Raw genomic sequence first — 19,701 nt, forward strand, 5'->3', positions numbered from 1 at the left:
TTTCAAATCTTTCTATCCACGCCGATTATTGTCGTCGATGTTGATCACCCACACATCCATTGTCGACCATCCCCGATGTTCTCAATATAAATCCCTAGCCCTATTCTTCTCCACCCACCCCTTTTATCGTCGAAGGCTACTATTCAAAGTGATCTACATGGTGGTGGGTTGTGGTCTGCAAATGAAGCAGCGGCGTGAGGTTGCAGAAATTGATTGTCCCTTTCTCCTATCGTGTGCAACGTTGGTGATAAAAATATGGGGTTTTGATCGATTGATGGTGTTGGAGTTCCGGTCGGTTGGTGGTGTTGAGGTTTCGGTCGGTCGGTGACATTAAGATTTTGGCCAATCGACAGCGTTAACGGTGGCCGACTATAATAAAAGGATTGAAATTAAGGATTTTAAAGATTTGGGTTTAGGATTTAAGGTTTTTTATTTGTAATTTTAGAGAAATTTTGAGATTTAAAAATATATAATTTTATTTTTATTTTAAAAGAAAATTTAAAAAATATAGAAACGTGTCACGTGTCATGTTTTGAAGGATTAACAGAAATTTTGTAATGTTTATTACGGTTGAGATACATAAATAATAATATTATTAATAACGTTAGACATCTAAATTGATCGAAAAAATTCAAAAGACTTAAATAAAAAAGAGGTATAATTTATTAATTTTTTATATTAGACTTTAGATTTTTGTTCATTTAAAGGGATAACAGTATTTTACTTTTTTTTCTGCTATTAGTTATATAATTCGTTATATAAAAAATGTTGTAAATCATTGCTAAATGCGCTGCTTGACCCAATGGTTTAGACATGCCTAAAGATTTCCCATTCAATGCTAGTTTCTGCATATTGTTTTCTTAAATTTATTGAATTAAATTAAAATTAAGACTAAATTGATATGATGTATAAATATTAGGGATTAAATGTATAATTGTATAATTTTTTAACAGCATGTCACTACTTCCGTTAAATATTAACGACAAGTAACTTGATTGACATACTTAATTAGTTAAGTGACCTTATTGACAAAATTTCAAAATCAGTGGTCAAAATAAAAAATGACAATAATTAAGTAGTCAAACGAATAGTTTATCCTAAAAAATAATTATTTTAGTTTTTTAAAAAGCTTAAAAGATAATAAAATAAAAACATCTATGTGCCAAAAACACTGATGAAATAACCTTTTATTAACATCATTAACTGCCAAACACCTTAAATGATAAAAGAATAAACTTTAGAAATCTATTTTGATAAAAAAGAAAATCACAAACACTTGATAAATAAGAAGTATAATTTAGACATTTATTTTTCAATTAAACTTTTATCTATTTATATATATTCTAATAAAATATTAAAATAAATAAATATTCTTAAGTACATATTTTTTTCAACTTAAATATTTTGAAATTAGGAATTAAATCTAGTCTAAATATTGCATCAATATATATTATATCTATTGTCTTATTGTTATAGTGGGACATTGCCACAATACTTGGCACAAATCGGTAAAACTGTGGTCCAAATGAACTTCGTCTGTGAACATCAACTTGCTATTTTATCAACCTTCACTTGCATTTGAACTTTGTAATCTTAATTGGAATTCAAGTATATTTTAAACCACAAATCAAGTGATATCAATTGTTAAACGATTATTATTATTTATTTAAGCCTCGAATTTAAACATTGTGGATATAGGGACATGAGATTTCATTGTCAAATGATCTCAAGTATATTGAAGTTTCAAATTTAAAAAATACTAATTTATATTTTCTCAAATTTATTTAAAAAAATATACATTTAAAGTTTCTTTCATTTTAAGTGGAAAAAAATTAAACGGATCATCATTGAAAGTGTGCTACCTACAATCTTTCTATTGAAGCTGACTCTGTAAATTGTGGAGACGCCCAAAAAGCAAAATGGTCAACAGAATTAACAACACAATTATCCAAAGAAGCAAAAACAGGCAGTGAGAAACTGCATCAACACACACTCCACAATGCACAACAATGTTCCAGTCCAAAGCACAACAAAAACATCCAAATAGCCTTCAGGCTATATGAACAAAAGGTAAGCATATTCCACCCGGTTTTAAGCCTCTTCCTCATATTCATCCTCTTCCTCGTACTCTTCGTCACCTGCTGTTGCATCCTGGTATTGCTGGTACTCGGAAACCAAGTCATTCATGTTGCTCTCAGCTTCCGTGAACTCCATCTCGTCCATTCCCTCTCCGGTATACCAGTGCAAGAAAGCCTTCCTACGGAACATGGCAGTGAATTGCTCACTCACCCTTCTGAACATCTCTTGGATTGATGTAGAGTTCCCTATAAATGTGGATGCCATCTTCAGGCCGATAGGAGGGATGTCACAAACAGTGGACTTCACGTTGTTTGGAATCCATTCAACAAAGTATGATGAATTCTTGTTTTGAACATTGATCATCTGTTCATCGACCTCTTTTGTGCTCATCTTGCCACGGAAGACAGCTGATGCTGTGAGGTATCGACCATGTCGAGGATCAGCTGCACACATCATGTTCTTGGCATCCCACATTTGCTGAGTAAGTTCAGGGACAGTGAGGGCCCTGTACTGCTGGGAACCACGAGAGGTGAGAGGTGCGAATCCAACCATGAAGAAATGCAGCCTTGGGAACGGAATAAGGTTTACGGCAAGTTTGCGGAGATCTGAGTTAAGTTGACCAGGGAAGCGAAGGCAACATGTTACACCACTCATGGTGGCAGAAATTAGATGGTTGAGGTCTCCAACTGAACATCAAACATTGCAAGTTAGATTCCAAATTGACACTATTATTAGCACAAATGGATTTGCATCAATGAAACAGGATTAGGAACGGAGCAACTCACCAAAATGATAGCATCAATGAAAAAATTATCATAAAATTATCACAACAAACCATTCGCAACCCTACTATTATTAGGATATCTAACTTATAAGCCTTTTACGGATTATATAATTAAGAACTCGCCTAGGCATTCCCAAAATGCAACCAATTCTTAACTTGATTTCTTCCTTAGGTAAAATGCTATAGACAGTGAGAGCCACCCGAACCCCAACTCCTTTCATAAAATTATGCAGCGGCAGAGAAGAGAATCTAAGGTCCACATAACTCCTACTATTCTTGTTCAACCTCGCCATCAGTACACAAACTGGATCTTATATCCAAACAAAAGGATGCAACAAGCCTTATACAGCAGCGAACATTAACACCCCATTGCTAAAAATTCATTTACTCCTTGTTTTGGTTGGAAAATTAACGCAAATAAAACAGTAATTCTAGAATGGACAATATAGGATTCATCAAAACAAAATGAATTATCAGGTAAATCCAATACCAAAAGCACTCCCGAGCTACCTAATTTCTTGTAATACTAGGTGGTTGCCAAAACAATACTACATCAAATGCCTTAAAACAAAGTAAATTGTAAGGATCCATTGTGTGGTTTCCATCTCATTTCTTACCAAACATACTCAAAGCTAATAGTTTGAAAACCAAAAAAAATGCTAATTTCATTAGCAAAAAAAAGCAAAAATACTTACAACTTGGAGTAGTGAGCTTGAGGGTGCGGAAGCAGATATCATACAGAGCTTCATTATCCAGAACCATACACTCATCCGCGTTTTCCACAAGCTGATGAACTGAGAGCGTTGCATTGTAAGGCTCCACAACAGTATCCGAAACCTTAGGAGACGGAAAAACCGAAAATGTAAGCATCATTCGGTCCGGATACTCCTCCCTTATCTTGGATATCAACAGAGTTCCCATCCCGGAACCCGTTCCTCCTCCCAAGGAATGGCATACCTGAAATCCTGTAACCAAACAGATCGAGTTCAAGATTGGTCATAGTTAACACCCAACAACTAAAGAAATCTTCATTTTTTTAAAAATGCAAATGACAACCTTGCAAGCAATCACAATTCTCGGCTTCCTTTCTAACGACGTCAAGAACAGAATCGATAAGCTCCGCTCCTTCCGTATAATGTCCCTTAGCCCAGTTGTTTCCGGCACCTGACTGTCCGAAGACGAAGTTGTCGGGTCGGAAAATTTGTCCGTACGGACCGGATCTAACGCTATCCATGGTACCGGGTTCCAGATCCATTAAGACTGCGCGGGGAACAAAACGGCCGCAACTGGCTTCGTTGTAGTAGACGTTGATTCGCTCAAGCTGGAGCTCCGACTCGCCGCCGTATCGACCCGTTGAGTCGATGCCATGTTCGGCGCAGACGACCTCCCAGAACTTCGCCCCTATCTGGTTGCCGCATTGACCACCTTGGATATGGAGGATTTCTCTCATTTTCTCGGTGAAGTGACAGAGGCTTGGAGAAGGAAAACTTGGTTTAGAAATGGGGGACTTGAGAATTTGAGGGTGGTTTCCTTTTTTATAGGGGAGTTAAAGGTTTCCGTCGTTAGTTGACGGCAGATTAGGATGGGTTAGTAACGGACGTTTCGCTTTTAGTGGGAAATTTAATTTTTTGAAAATGGGATTTGCTAGACTGTTGGTGAGTAAACTACTGCAGTTGGTTACGTGGCTTCGTTTGGTTGGTAATCAGATCATGAGTTTGGCGTTGGCCTTACCGGATAATCTCTAAATGGACCCTAGAGTCAACATTTTTGTGGATTTTACTTTTAGTAACATGATTTATCGAATCTCATATTAAATAATCTTAATGTTCAAATAATATGCAAAAAATAGTTTTTTTAAGGTTTTGAGTTTGAATATATGCATCTTTAGCTGAGATGAGTGTAAGATTTTATATTAGGGAGAGCGAAATTATAAAATTTTAGGGGATGAAAATATATTTTAAATTAAAAATACGAAAAAAATATAAAATATATAGAAAGTAAAAATCTACATGGTGCGTGTTGTCAATAGTTAATTTTTTTTTGAACATATATTATCTTGTAATCAAGTCAAACTATTGAAAAAAAGTAATATGATTTAGTGTAATTCTCACAACTCAAACTCATGATCTTTAAAGAGAATAACATTTTCTTTTACCACTAAATTTACTTAATGAGTTCTAATTTAATCATTTTAAAAATTATAAAATTAAAAGCGGATTAAAATTTCACTTTAATTCCCACAAGAATAATAATTTTAGTTGGATCCTCTAGATTTTTATGAAAATCCAAAATAAAGTAAATAATATTGATCAAAAGTGTCCAACTTTTGTTTATGGCAGTAGAGCTTTGAGTCCCATTTTAGGTGTTGATGCCTGCAAACTGCAATGACATGAAGGAAAGAGCAGCAGAGCACATGCTGCAAAGTTATTGTGTAAATGAAGCTATTTTCTTGTGCGGCTACAATTTCTATAAGGCATTTGAAGGCAAACTCCCAACATTTTATTTATTTATTTTTGTGTCTTAAACTTGAATTTCATTCTCTCAACCACTTCAATTGTTATAATCAGTGACGGATCAATCTTTATTTCAGGGTGAACCGTGCCCACCTTATAATTCAATTTTTTTCGGTTAATTTTTTATTTTATTAATAGTGTCATCTTGAAATTTTATTTATGTTAATTCTATTCGAAAATTTTACATTATTAATGTATGTCTACAAGATACTCATCCTCAAAAACATTTATGGATCTGTTACTAGTTATAACTATAATTTTTAAGGTTTAGAGTTTAAAGTTCATGATTTAGAATTTAGGGTTTAAAATTTAGATTTCAAGTTTTAAGTTTAAGATTTAGTATTTAATATATATATATATATATATATATATATATATGGAATATTTGTATTCAATATCCCACATATATTTAAATATGGGTATAGGAGTAGTTATAGTAAAGCTGATAAGTGAAGATGTTCACAACCTGGAGGGAGGGAGCCTTATTCTTTGCATGGCTTGGAAGCTAAGCAAACTATATACCCACCCATTCATCTTTTGGGATCATTCCATATATTTCAATGGTTTGCTTTTATCTACTCCCAGTTTTCTTCAAAAATCCTCTTCCTTATAATTCAATCCGCCATTGATGCATGGACAGAGAGGTGAGGACAATCGTTCCCTGAAAATTTTAAATTACTATATATTTTAGATTTTTTATGTATTTTCTATGAAAAATATATTTTCACCTCCTAATATAAAATTTTACATCCGTTTGAACGCTCTCATCTTCAAACAATGTTTTCCTTTCTTTCTACCTATTCTCTCTTATGTTGTTTACCTTTTCACTAATCAACTCACTGCTGTCACATGTTTGTTTAATGGCAGTTTTAGCCCCTGTATTATGCTGTAATTAAAGTTTTGTACAATAACAGTTTTAGCCCTTGTACTGTGCTGAAATTAAAGGTTTGAACTCTTTAATTTGGCATAACTGAGTGCCTCTACTCTCATAATATCATTATTAGGTTCAAACTGATGATATTGTTAGCTGTTGTTAAAGTGATGATGTGGAATTCGATATCGTCATCTGGTAATACAATAAAGACACATATTCGATCAATTAATCAAAAAACATATTCGATCTATAATAAACTTATAGTTCAACTGAATGCCTATGGTTATCTTAAAAATAAAATTGCATATCACTACTTTAATAACAACCAACGATATTATCGATTTGAATAGACAAATAAGTTAAAAAAAAAAATAAAAGGATCAAATTATACCTGAGTTCAGAATTCCTTTTTGATATTGGTTATGTAGTAACATTCGTGAGAGTTTTTTTATTTTCAACTTTTCAACCATCTCCTAAAACGATTCTAGTAATAGTCCGTACCCTGGGCAATTATGAACTTGGAAATGAATGCTTTGTTCTGTAAGTGTACTACTTGGTAAAGTAATTTTCTCAAGATTACAACAAGCTTGCACTCAAAATTATGTAGGAAAACAGACAACAGGTGCAACAATTTCGTTGTAGAAGCCGAGACATGAGCTTAATTTGCACATACAGTGAGACTGATTACACAAAGAACTAAATCAGCTATATTGTGATTTTCAGAAGAAAAATTTTCTGAAAACATCCAATGGTATACGACGAAAGCGGGACCTTTTCAGTAGTTAGACCATGCCAAATGTTTCTTCTGGCACACAGCTTTGTGCAAAGATTAAAGAGTGAAGGGTAAAACTGTATGATGTGTTTGATCTAACAGTGTGGTTATAGGATTCTACTAAATCATGATGAAAGAGCATGTTCAGCCCATGCCAAAGAAGAGGACTTGAGCTCAACTGATACTGACGTGTCGATTCTGCTCTCGAGAATGAGGCTTATTTCCTGCATGGAAGGGCGTTTTGAAATGTCTGGATGAATGCAAAGGCTTATGACTTCACAGATGAGCTTGAGGTCATCATATGTGAAATGTTTCAGCTCAGGGTCCACAATATTAGACATTGCATCTGGTGATTCAAGATATTCCTTGGCCTGTTGATGCATGGAAGGAACTTGTGTTAAGGAGCATATCAGACCTAAAAGCTGTTTGTAGGTAAAGATTACAACACAAGGTTCTATGTTATTCTGGCTCTTTATTTTTGTCGAAGTGTCCGACGTCAACAAGGGTATGGAGGTAATATACCCGTATTCAACACTAACACCCAAGCTCGAATAACATAGGATTTCCTTAAAAAAGAAGGGTGGTTCAGGAAGATTGCTTACCCAATCTATCAAGCATCCTCTGTCCTTGCAGAATGGAGGCCTCCCACTGATTATCTCCAGTAGAAGTATGCCAAAACCATGAATATTTCCCTGGATATCCAGATGACGGTTCTCCACAGAACTAGGAAGTAGACAAATGGCTCCATTGTTGCCTATGGAACCAGAGTTCTTTTCCAATCTAGCAAGAATAGTCTTCCAACTTTCAAAATCAACCAACTGCATCACCAGATAATTTCTTAATCAGAAGGATCCCAGCTCAGTTTCACAATTGCAGCCACTTGACCAAAATATCTCAAGTCCAGATATCAGGACTGATCATTTTAATTTTACCACACAGCGGAACACTTTGTTTCAGATAAGGAGATACCTTGGGGGAAAAATCATCTGTAAGATACACAGCACTAGAGTTTAACTCTGATATAGTGAATGGTGGCTCAAGTTCTGTATGAAGATACTTGAGTCCTCGAATAATGCCGAGAATTATTCTCATTCTCCTTGTCCAAGATAGTTGGGATCCTTCTCCATCTGCATTTAAATAGAGTACTTGGGTAATGCTGATATATAAAAAGGTTACGCTTATATGTAGAGAGGGAGAATGCTTACAATGCAAATGCTCATGAAGCGTCCCATTCGATGTATATTCGAAAACAAGCATCCTTGTAAATGGAGTGATCTCACTACAGTATCCTAGTAGTTTCCCTACATTATCGTGATTCAATCTTGCCAAATCTGCCACCTAAAAAGCAATTCAAACCAAAAAAGCGGAACCAGATTACTGCAGGTTTTGCTAATTCTTAGATTTTAGAGCTGCTTCGCATGTTTCAACAAATCAGTTTTTCTTTGAAGCTATCAAGGTAATAACAAGTACCTCTCTCTGGAAATATAGCTCAAGATAGCCTGTCCACTGTTCCTCTTTGATGCAGAGGGCTATCACAGCAATTTCAGGTCCACCCCTGATGATGCCTTTATAGACCAAACTGTCAGGAGAGGAACCGATAATGTTGCTGAAGTCTTCACAAGCTACTTCAAGCTCTTGTCTGCTATATTTAGTCACATCTTTCAACAACTCAGAATCTGTGAAAAGAATCGCAATCTTAATCAGTATTGCTTTGAAGAATACACTACTGAAGTTAACTTGAGGAGCAGTAGATAATGCCGTATGCCATAAGTGGCAAACTAACCTATGTACACTGCCAAATGTTCTTTCTCACTCCCTGGTTTCTTCCAAGGGATTATTATTGCAGTCTTGCTATTGCACTTATGGAGAGCAGTAAGGAGGGCAACAAGAAAGATGGATCCCACCATGATTCCCGTCACTATTTCAAGACCTAAGATCCAGGCAGGTTTTGATGCTTTCGGATGCTTTGAAACGTCTTCATCAGGCTGATGCTTACTTTTTGGTGCTTGGTGACTTTTAGATGAGAGAGCACCTAAATAAGGAACATTGCCATCGTCAACCATTTCGTTGTCAATACTAAAATATTTTAATAGTTAAAAGATCATCAACTTACATAGCTAAGTGTACTAAAAAAAAAGATGTATGAATTTTCAAGATCAAGATGTCAACAATAGTCTGTTGAACTTGGCCAAAAACACATGTTTTTGTTTAAGTATCATGGATGCCACTGCCAGAGGTAAGAAAATTACGTAATACATACCGCATTGTGTGTTCGGACGCTGTTTAACATTTTTGTCCTGAAGACAGTTCTCTTGAAAGCTTGCACTGCATTAATCATACGGGATAACATGAACCAACTGGATAAAAGAGAAACCAAAACTGGCCTATGACATCAGCAAAGAAAGTTTACCTTGGAAAGTCTGTCAAACACTTAGGTATGCTTCCAACCAAATAATTATAGGAGACATCTACCACTTTTAATTGAGATGAGCGACAAAGTCCAGTTAAGTTTGAACGAGAGGCATACCTGTAGTGAAAAGAAATACTATAGATCAACTCGAATATGCTAACCTGATCAAAATTCAGTGGCTAAATTTCTAGATAAGAAGCCTGCAATGTTTTCAGCTTCTATGATCCCATACCAAGATCTTTCAACTCCAAACTAAAAACACCAGTTTTAAGGTGAAAAAGTTATTCGTCCTCTTCAGTAGGTGAAATAAGAATTTTCCATATCTGACAGTGAATTCTTGATAGCACAAATAGCATCCTATTTAATGGTCATTCAGCCACTGCATCTCAATTGACATGCATTTTGCAAACACAGCCTATTATAATGCTATTCCAAGTTGCAACTACCACCAGCTTGTTTTTACTACCCCTTTTCAATCATTATCGTTAAACACATCATTCAAACCAAATTTACAATGATACAATCAATTAAAACTTACAAATATAGCATTGGTTTCTACAAGAGGTGCATGTTTAGATTTTAGAAAACAGAAGTGTGCATTAAGAAGGTATAAGGGGCATATTTCGTAAGAAGCTGTGTATCAAATAAACTTGTTCTTCAGAGCTTCATAGAACATAATTCCATGTTCATATTCTACTTACATTCCGTGCATCTTAGAGGTAAATGTTGCATTGCTAGCAGCAGGAACAGTTCCTTGAAGTTTATTTCGATCAAGGCGGAGTTCCTGAAGATTTTTTAAATTCCCAAGCTCAGCAGGCAAGCTGCCTGTCAACCGATTTGACTGAAGGTTTCTGTGAAAAAAAATGAAACCAAAATATGAAAGATGCACAAGTAACAAAAAAGGAAAAAGAATAACCACTGCCTTTAAACAGAACAAATTAAGTTTTCCTTACATCTTAGTCACACTGGACAAATTCCCTAGGTCTGGAGGAATAGGACCAGTCAGTTGATTCATCCCCAAATCCAACACTTCAAGAGACTTCAAAAAGCCAAGTTCTTTAGGAATTGTTCCAATCAGATTGTTGTCATGTAAAGTTCTACAAAACACGTGAAACCATGCACCAATTCTAAGGATAGAAGTTGAACCAAAAGCATCATTTTGAACAAATAAGCCTAAGAAAACATACAGTTCTTGCAAGTATGTCATTTGACCCATCTCAGGTGCAAGAAATCCCTTCAAAGATGAACCGGATATGTTTCTGCAACACATGGAGAGACATGACTAGCATGAAAAAAATGCATCAATTTGAGCAGATATCCACCATTTTTAAATGGATGAAAACTAATTAAAGAACTTGGAAAAGTTGGTATATCATACTTACATCTTAGTAACATGTTGTCTCTCCCGATCACATGTAATCCCAAACCAGTTACATGGATCAGCATCTAGAGCATTCCAGTTTGAAAAAACCAAATGTGGGTCTTCATATATAGCCTCCTTAAATGTTGTAAGAGCCCAAACTTTAAACAAAAGAAATGAAGGGTTCCAAGCTCAGTGAGAAATACTGAAACTAGAATTATGAGTATCCTTGAAATAAGAGCATAAATCTAAAGCAACTTAACTAAAACACTATGAAACACAAAATTAACAGTTAAAATCCCTTATCCCCACCCACATTTTCCCAGAAACCAATCAAGATCTGAAAAAGAATAAAAAAGATGATTACCTTCATTAGTAGGGAAAGAACTGCAAATCACAAAAGAACCTCTATGGGCAAGAAACAGAAGCAAGAAACAAACGTATGGTCTCATGTTTTTTCTCCTGTAATATTTTTACTCTCTTTTACCTCCGGCAAATGGAATTCATTAAACCAAAAATAAAAAAAGAGCAAGAGATGAAAAAGAAAGAAAGAAAGAAAGAGGCAACAGAGTAGAAGATGTGGGGTTTATGAAGAAACTGAAACTAAGGGCAAAGTTCAAAGCTTGGGTACAGTAGTAATCTGCTGGAAATGGGGTTGTTTTGTTAAGTGGTACTAAACCAGTGAGTTTAAATCCAAGATTTTGCAACCACCCATGAAAGCAATTTACTTGTAGAAAAAAAACTATACAATCCAAAGGAGTAGAAAAAAAGTAAAGCCTCGAGTAAACTACAACTGGACAAACAACCGGATGTGACCGGAAACTTGGATTCAAAGACAACACACAACCACTCCCCTCTTAATTAGTTTATCCTCTAAGCAAGAAGAAGAATAAAATACAAAATCTCAAAACCCCATAAAAATAGTTAGGAAATAAATGAGTAAATAATACAATGCGACTTAAATAAAAAAATCACATGTATTGATAAATATTTATTAGAAGTATAATGCATGGAATGGGATGGTTTCATCACTCCATGGAATGAACATAAGCAAATGCTAAATAAATGCAATTTATTATTAAAGTGATGCATGTGGACCCTTTAAAATTATAAAATTTAGGTTTTGTTGTTGTTGTTGTCGTCAAGGGGAGTTTCCTTTTGTATGGTTTGCCAATTGGCATGACATGGTGAAATAGTTTATATAAATAGATACAAAAGGGTGGATGAGAGGACATTGTGTTTGTTTAAGCTTCAAGGGTCCTTAGTGACAATGCTTCCAAGCAAAAAAAAAAAAAAGTCTAAAAGGTTGTGTAGTTTTAAAGGGAAAAGTCAAATTAAGGGCGCCAAAGGACGCTTCATGTTTCCACATTTACTAATGCCTTAAATAGGCAACGAATAACTATACTCTCTCACATTTTAAATTTTAAATTTTAAATCTAATATTTTAATAAAAAATCATAAATGAATTGAAATATTTAAGAAGCTAAAAATCAATCAAATCAAAGGAATCAAATCAAGATCAATTAAGTTGAAATCCTTTTTTTAAAATCTCCCTTCATTTAAGCTTAATTTGTATTCTCCGACTTAGACATTACAACTAAATCTCATAGATCACAATAATATAAATAAACAAAAATATAAATGGTTTAATTTGTTAATTTTCCAAGTACTACTCAAAGTTTGAAAATGTCCATACGATGTCTAAAAAATGTGATATTAGTCAATTTTCCAAGTATTACTCAAAGTCCTAAAGGCCAAAGAAATTTAAAAAGCCATATACTAAAAGAATGAGTTACAAATCTCAGTGTGTCCTCTAAATATATATATATATATATATATATATGAATATTGAACGATAGCTAATTCAAGCATGATATAATATACATCATTATAATCAAACAATAGTAAAATCAATTATTTTTCATCAAAATATCATTACATGATTCAGAAATCAGAATAGAGACATTACTATCTGAAGAGGCACTCGAGACCACCGTAGGAGGACCGAATACAAGATACATAAATCAGAATGGAAACTTTACCCTCTGTAGAGAAACTCAAATTAACCTCTGGAGAGGAACTCTAAATAAAAATCGAAAACATGATGTGGATGTTATCATCCAAAGAGTCACATGAGACTTTCGTTGATAATCGTAATACAAAAATTACATCAATTTAGAAATCATGAATAATACATCAATATTCATGAATTAGATATACTTGCATAACAAATAACAGAAAATAGAACATGTTTGTAGTCGAAAACATACAACATAACCATATAATCATGAACTGACGTGCACTCAAGTGTAATCGTGCTTTCGGGTCATAATTTAAAAAAAATGAACTTATGATGTCAAAAAATATAAATATAATGGTTAATAAAAAAGTTAACAATCAACGAAAAAGTCAACGATCAACGTTTAAAGTCAATTATCAATAGACAAAATGGGCTAGGTAAACGGTTCGGATCAGATCGGTTCGAGTCAATAGTTCAATACCGATTCGATTTCAGCTAATTGATTCACCACTCAAATCCATATAACTGGTCTACTAGAAACCCATCCACATGCACAACGGTGGTGTATGTGGTGCATGGGACACCCTTCGGTGGCTGAAATAACACTAATTTTTTCAAATTTACATTTTAAGGTATGTGGAGTCCCTTACCGATGTTGGTTTACGAAGGAGAATATAGGAGATTGGGTTTTTGAGAAACCCAAATGTTTGCAATTTAGTTCAATTTGATATTATTTTCATTTATATTTTGAATTTTTTTCAATTTAATCCCTACACGTTGTTTAATTTATTTAAATTTTAGTTTATAATTCTATGTTTATTTAATTTAGTCCTATTTTATATTTTTTTTTATTTAGAGATAATTATTATTATAATTCTCTTTATATTTTTTCAATTGCATATCTATAACTATAGCTTATGATTGTAACACCCCAAATTTAATAAAATTAGGGATCAAATTGCAACTTTTAGAAACTTGTAACTCAATTTTGAAACTCTGAGAAGTTAAGGGACTTAACCTTGAATTTTTCCATTTTTCCTTGACAATGAAAAATAAATAAAATCTACAAATTGTGGCTAAGGAGTCTCGAACCCTTGACCACCTGGTTAAACCGCTTGTGCCCTAGCAATTTAGGCTAGGGTAATGTTGATGATATTTATATAAATATATATATAATCGGTTAAGAAATTGATAAGCCCAAAAACCCCCAAATTAAATCGAGCCAAATCCCTAACCCTGATGTGACATCCCTTCAACGCCTCAATCCACCCATGCCCGGCCGCCCTAACTTGCGTCACCACCCCGTTCGTAGCGCTCTCCAACCGGTCCAAGAGCCTTTTGGAACCGGTCCAATCAGACTGAACCGATCCAATCAAAACCGAACCAGGTCGAACTGAGTCATCTAGTTGAGTCAACTCGACCAAGTCAACTCATTGACTTTGACTGACTGTTGAATTTGACCAGAGTTGACCGTTGACCGTTGACTTTGACCACCACTGACCGTTGACTTTAACCCAAAAAGTCAAAATTTTTGAAAAGTAATATTTTATTTTATTTCAATGTTCTGAGTCTGAATCCGAAGTATGTTATGCTAAATTCAATCCCAATAAGTTATTTTTGGCATTTTATATTCCGATTCAATACAAATTTTCACGTTTAATTTCTATTTCTAATGTAATTGGTTTTTCCATGTATCTGATACATCATGGGACGTGGAATTCTAAGTTCGAGGGCGATCAAATGGAGTTTAATTGGTTAATCGATATGGCTTGTAAATCGAGGTAATATTCTACTACATTTTGTATGCTTTTCAAAACTCATTGATAATTGGTAAATACATGAATGGAAATGATTGGTGAAATAAGTGTATTTAATTATTATTGGACTCAAACTAAATATGGAATAAAGGTAGTATATTGTATAAGATTCAAACGGCTTACAAAAGAAATTGGTAGACTGATCGGAAATAATTCTAAGTTCAAGGATTAGTTAGTAAATAAATTGACCTCATGATCCAAAATTTTGATTAATTTCTTTAAAGGTTAAATGCTGAGAATACTTGATTAAAAAATTATGAGATTACCCCTATGAGGTAAAAATGATCCGGACTGACCCTGATAGTGAAAGTACCCTATGAATTCATAATTAATCCGACAAACTATTGATTCACCCGTTAAATTTCTGATCTGTTCGGAAAGTTACTGATAATCAGATCCTAACATCCGAGAAGGTACATGACCTAGAATTATTGATTTATCAGCAAACAACTAAAGACTTAAACATCGAGAGTATTATTTATGTTTGAATTTTTTAGAAAATTAAATTAAATGGCAAGATTAGATTAAAGGAAATTACCAAAATACCCCTAAAGTGTAAAATTACCCAAAGTACCTCAAAGCCCTGAAATGACTAAATACCCTCAAGCTCCAAAATGAATAAATCAACCTCGAATACCAAAATGACATAAAATTTCTATATCCAGAGCGAACACCCGAAGGCTAAATTATCGAATGTATTTTACGCGTCTGAATTACTCGAAATGACTATATTATATGACAAAATTGAACTGGATAGAATTATTGTACGTATTCTGTAACATCCTCAATACCGGGTTAGTGACTAAATTGTAAGGTTTCAAAATTTGGTAATTTAAATTAGAATAATTGAGTGGTTTAAAGACTTATATGAGAAATGAGGTGTAAGATCAAATTGAAAAGAATGAGGAATGAAAGGATAGTATGGTCATTTGTAAAGAAAAGAAAAATATAATAATAATATATGGTATATATAGATACACGTGGAAGGAAGGAAACAAAGTTTAGAGGTTTCCAGAGTTCCATTCTTTTTCTTCTTCTTCTTCACGTGTGAAGCCAAGCAAAGGTGAGTTTTCTCTTGAGCTGATTATGTGCTGAAATTTAAGTTTAGTTTTGATTATTATATGCTAAGTAAGATTAAGGAAAGATTAATTTGCTTTAAAACAACAAAATGAAGAGTTTATGAGGATTTAAAGATTTGAAGTTTTTGAATGAAATATCGAAATAAAGTTTATATTGAGAATTGGAAGTTGAATTTGACTTGTCATCAAGTTAATTAAGGGATAGGAAGTGTTAGAATAGGAATTTGAACATGTTGCAAAACTAGTATAATTTTTGCAATTACATAGGAATGACTAGATTTGAAGTTAAAGAAGTGATTAGGGAATAGAAATAAGTTTAAGTATGTGTATTAAAGTTAGGAGTATTAAAGGAAGTGAAATAGGAAGGTTTAAGCTGAAATAAGGTGATTTTCGAGCTCAAAATGGGATTTATGGGCTAGGGGAATCGGTACCCATCCAAGGGGAATCGATTCCCCCTCAAACGAATATGAATTTCCAGAATGCTAGAGGGGAACCGATTCCCCCATAATGAAAAAAAAGAAGAAGAAAGAAGAGAGACTAAACTATTAATCCCTTAAATTGGTAGGCTATTAGAGGTTAATTTCAAGACTTAGGCATCTGATAATCATCTTGAAAATTATGCTTATGTAGATATTGAACGTGACTTTGCTTCAAAGTAATCGAAGGGTTAGAATTGATTCAATTCAAACAAGGCTAAGGTGAGTGCATGTGCATAACATGATTATGTTAGTATATTCAGTTTTAGACTTGCGATAAGTCTAGATTTAATATCTTGATACATGATTCATTCAATATTATTAAATATGATATGAATTCATACCATATACATTATGGGATATACTATGCAGATTGTGGTAAGTCTATTTTCCATATTAAAGCTTATATATGAATGAGTTACGAGATATCTATATTAGGTATATGAAGTGTGTGTTGTGTTTGTTATGGTTTATATGTATGAATGAGCATATGTATTGACATGTTACAGTATATATATATTATATGAGTTGTGTAAATAGGTAGATAAATGTGTTAAATATGTGAAATAGTTAAAATGATCAATATGATTTCATAAGAATATGAAATAAGAAGTATGAAAAGGACATAAGAAAGAATATGAAATTTATAGAATATGAATATGAAATCATAAGAGGGGTGACATGAATTATATGAAAAAAAATAAACTACGTGATTACAAATATATGAAAATATGATAGTGTGATGGGACCTAGGAACTAGTATACGTGATATATATACATTTATATAAGTTATTGGATGAAAAATTAACAAGAGATAAAAGAGATGAAGGATAATACTATAGGAGTATGATAAAAACATAAATGATGACATGTATGTATGTATGTATGTAATGGTTATATGAAAAGGTATAGGTAATAAGATGATCATATGAACATGTGATAAAGAGCTATAGAAAAAGAAAAATGTGATATGATGTATGAATATGTAATAAGGTAAAAGACAATGCCATGATATGAGTTATGAGAACTGTAAGTATAGTTGGTATGCCAAGAGTCGAAGAACTACCTATGTCTTTCGAGACATATGGACAATATACCTATGTTCTAAGGAACATATGGACAGTTACCGAGGATCTTTATGACCTCTGGATAGTTACCGAGGATCTTTATGACCTCTGGATAGTTACCGAGGATCTTTATGACCTCTGGATAGTTACCGAGGATCTTTATGACCTCTGGATAGTTACCGAGGATCTTTATGACCTCTGGATAGTTACCGAGGATCTTTATGACCTCTGGATAGTTACCGAGGATCTTTATGACCTCTGGATAGTTACCGAGGATCATTATGACCTCTGGATAGTTACCGAGGATCTTTATGACCTCTGGATAGGTCATTCGGAACATTCATTGAGCTGTGGTGACAGAATACGTGTGCACAACCTCATAATACTCGTATACCTTGGGTTCTCAATAGTGTATATGGGCTTAAATAAGACATAACGAGGATGTATATAATTGTATCTTAATATGGTATTATTATGATTTATATTGGCTCATATGTGGTATAATACATGATGGTATGATAGTATAATTGTGTTTGGATAGTAGATGACATATTTATATTTTAGTAATTCTTTATTATGTAATTATGCCTCACTAAGTCTATGACTTAGCGTGTAAGTGTTTTTACACGTAGGTTTCGAAGAGCAGGAGAATCAAGAATAGGAATTTGCAGATCAACCTATCTCTACTCAGCGATCAGATCAGAAGTAAAGTCACAGTAGGTATTTTGTTGTATGTAGTGTGTTGGCATGTAAGAAAAATGGTAGTTACAAATGCTCTGATTAATTTTGTCTTGTTTTGGTTAACTCGTGTACAGTGACAATGTTATTTTAATAAAAGCTTTAAATTTCATTGATTTTCGTTAAAAGTTTAAAGTTAGAAAAGTCAATGTGACACATCAGACTTGTATCCGGGTCGGATACGGGTTGAGGGTGTTACATTTAATGGTATCAGAGCTATGGTTTAGTCGATTCTCGGCATGAACCGGAGTCAATAGTGTCTTAAAAAGTGTTCATGCCAACATGATAGTAAGAACTTCTGATCTGATACGAGTAATGCGTATGTTGTTTAGCTGATAGAAATATTTGGTTATCTCTTATTAGATGTCAGGACAAGATAGCTCTCGGGGTGAAGCGAGAGATGATATATTAGATGAAAGTAGTAATTCACCTGCCCTGGCCAGGCAAGGTGAAGGACAGACACCCTTTGGAGTGCCTGTACAAGATCAAAATGTATTCTTTAGGACGTTGGGCACTATTTTGACACGTTTCCAAACTTCTGCATCCTCAACGCAGAGGATTAATATAGCCAAATAGTTAAAGGGATTAGGAGCTCCAGAGTTCAAAGGTGAAGCCGAAGAAGGTCCTGTTGTTGCGGACCTTTGGCTTAATGATGTAAAGATCATGTTAGAGGGACTCCACTGCTCTGATATGGAGAAACTAGATGGGATGGTCTCTTTGCTCCGTGGGCAAGCGAGAATCTGGTGGACGAATGTTATTCATAGGATGCCAAATGATCAGAAAACATGGTATTTGTTTTTAGAAGAGTTTAAGCACAAGTATATAGGAGATCAGTTCATCAGGGAAATGAAGCAAGAATTCTTGAATTTGAAACAGCTGAATCACACTGTGTATGAATATGAGTGTGAATTCAACAAGTTAAGTCGATTCGCGGCCGAATTGATTCGGACAGAGAAAGAAGCATGTGAGTGGTTTGTTGAAGGACTACGACCAAGGCTAAAAGAGATGTTGATTGTTTTGAACTTGTCATCGTTTCAGGAAGTAGTAAATCGTGCTAAAGCTCTAGAAAGAGCTTAGAATGAGCGGTTTGGGGATCAAAAAGCTCAATCTTCTAAAAGAACGGGGGCTTCGTCAAGCTCTGTACCACCCAAGAGAGGTAGAGATTCTGGGTTCCAATACCAAGTAAGGTATGAATCAGTGGTATCCTCTGCTAGAGGATCAAATCAGATGAGAGCTAGACAAATTCAATTAGGAAAGTCTGGTGATGGAAGAGGACAACAGAGACACTGTCAGATTGTGAGAGATATCATGGTGGGGCATGTAGAGTTGAATCTGGAGCCTGTTTTTGATGTGGGGAAATAGGACATTTCATGAGAGATTGTCCATTGGGGACAGGAAAGCCTGTGCAGTCGGAGCGATCTGCTTCGATATCCCAGAGAGGACGGGGTAGAGGTAGAGGAAGAAGTCAGACAGAATTTTCTACTCAATAGGAAATGCGCTCTACGGCTAGAGTATATAATCTCAATATCAGTGAAGACAATGAGGATCCAGAGATAATACCAGGTATCTTCTATTGTACAGTAAATGCTTTATGATATTAGTTGATATGAGCTTGTATAACCATATAAGAGTAGAGAATGGGTAAGAGAATTGAGGATTTAGTTAGAAGTCGTTTTTTTAGAAATAGTGTAGTGACAATTCCATTAAGGTAC

The 19,701-nt window shown here is 34.3% G+C and overlaps 2 protein-coding genes across 2 annotated transcripts; both read right to left on the bottom strand.

The window, feature by feature from the left end:
• Positions 1-1,932: 1,932 nt before the first annotated feature.
• LOC120117406 (tubulin beta-9 chain) lies at positions 1,933-4,364 on the bottom strand. Its single transcript, XM_039137692.1, has 3 exons — positions 3,920-4,364; positions 3,559-3,828; positions 1,933-2,765 (listed from the first exon to the last, which is right to left on the bottom strand). Exons 1-3 carry the CDS (start codon positions 4,311-4,313, stop codon positions 2,092-2,094), a joined length of 1,338 nt encoding a protein of 445 aa, XP_038993623.1. The 5' UTR covers positions 4,314-4,364; the 3' UTR covers positions 1,933-2,091.
• A 2,555-nt stretch (positions 4,365-6,919) lies between these two features.
• On the bottom strand, positions 6,920-11,455 carry LOC120117407 (probable LRR receptor-like serine/threonine-protein kinase At1g63430). The gene is made up of 13 exons (XM_039137693.1): positions 11,160-11,455; positions 10,815-10,953; positions 10,620-10,691; positions 10,386-10,529; positions 10,134-10,283; positions 9,433-9,549; positions 9,283-9,347; positions 8,806-9,054; positions 8,493-8,698; positions 8,228-8,360; positions 7,992-8,149; positions 7,625-7,840; positions 6,920-7,393 (listed from the first exon to the last, which is right to left on the bottom strand). Exons 1-13 carry the CDS (start codon positions 11,242-11,244, stop codon positions 7,148-7,150), a joined length of 1,980 nt encoding a protein of 659 aa, XP_038993624.1. The 5' UTR covers positions 11,245-11,455; the 3' UTR covers positions 6,920-7,147.
• Positions 11,456-19,701: the final 8,246 nt, after the last annotated feature.

The sequence above is a fragment of the Hibiscus syriacus genome, unplaced genomic scaffold (genome assembly GCF_006381635.1).
Source record: "Hibiscus syriacus cultivar Baekdansim isolate YM2019G1 unplaced genomic scaffold, ASM638163v2 tig00110319_pilon, whole genome shotgun sequence".
NCBI classification, from domain to species: Eukaryota; Viridiplantae; Streptophyta; class Magnoliopsida; order Malvales; family Malvaceae; genus Hibiscus; species Hibiscus syriacus.

Excerpts from the sequence above, each read along its gene's own strand:
- LOC120117406 (XM_039137692.1), bottom strand. The coding sequence starts at position 4,313 with ATGAGAGAAATCCTCCATATCCAAGGTGGTCAATGCGGCAACCAGATA. Across the intron at positions 3,829-3,919 it reads GAATTGTGATTGCTTGCAAG|GATTTCAGGTATGCCATTCC; the intron begins GTTGTCATTTGC and ends GTTTGGTTACAG. Across the intron at positions 2,766-3,558 it reads CAAGCTCACTACTCCAAGTT|TTGGAGACCTCAACCATCTA; the intron begins GTAAGTATTTTT and ends TTTGATGTTCAG.
- LOC120117407 (XM_039137693.1), bottom strand. The coding sequence starts at position 11,244 with ATGAGACCATACGTTTGTTTCTTGCTTCTGTTTCTTGCCCATAGAGGT. Across the intron at positions 10,692-10,814 it reads AGACAACATGTTACTAAGAT|AAACATATCCGGTTCATCTT; the intron begins GTAAGTATGATA and ends CATGTGTTGCAG. Across the intron at positions 7,394-7,624 it reads GAGGATGCTTGATAGATTGG|GCCAAGGAATATCTTGAATC; the intron begins GTAAGCAATCTT and ends ATGCATCAACAG.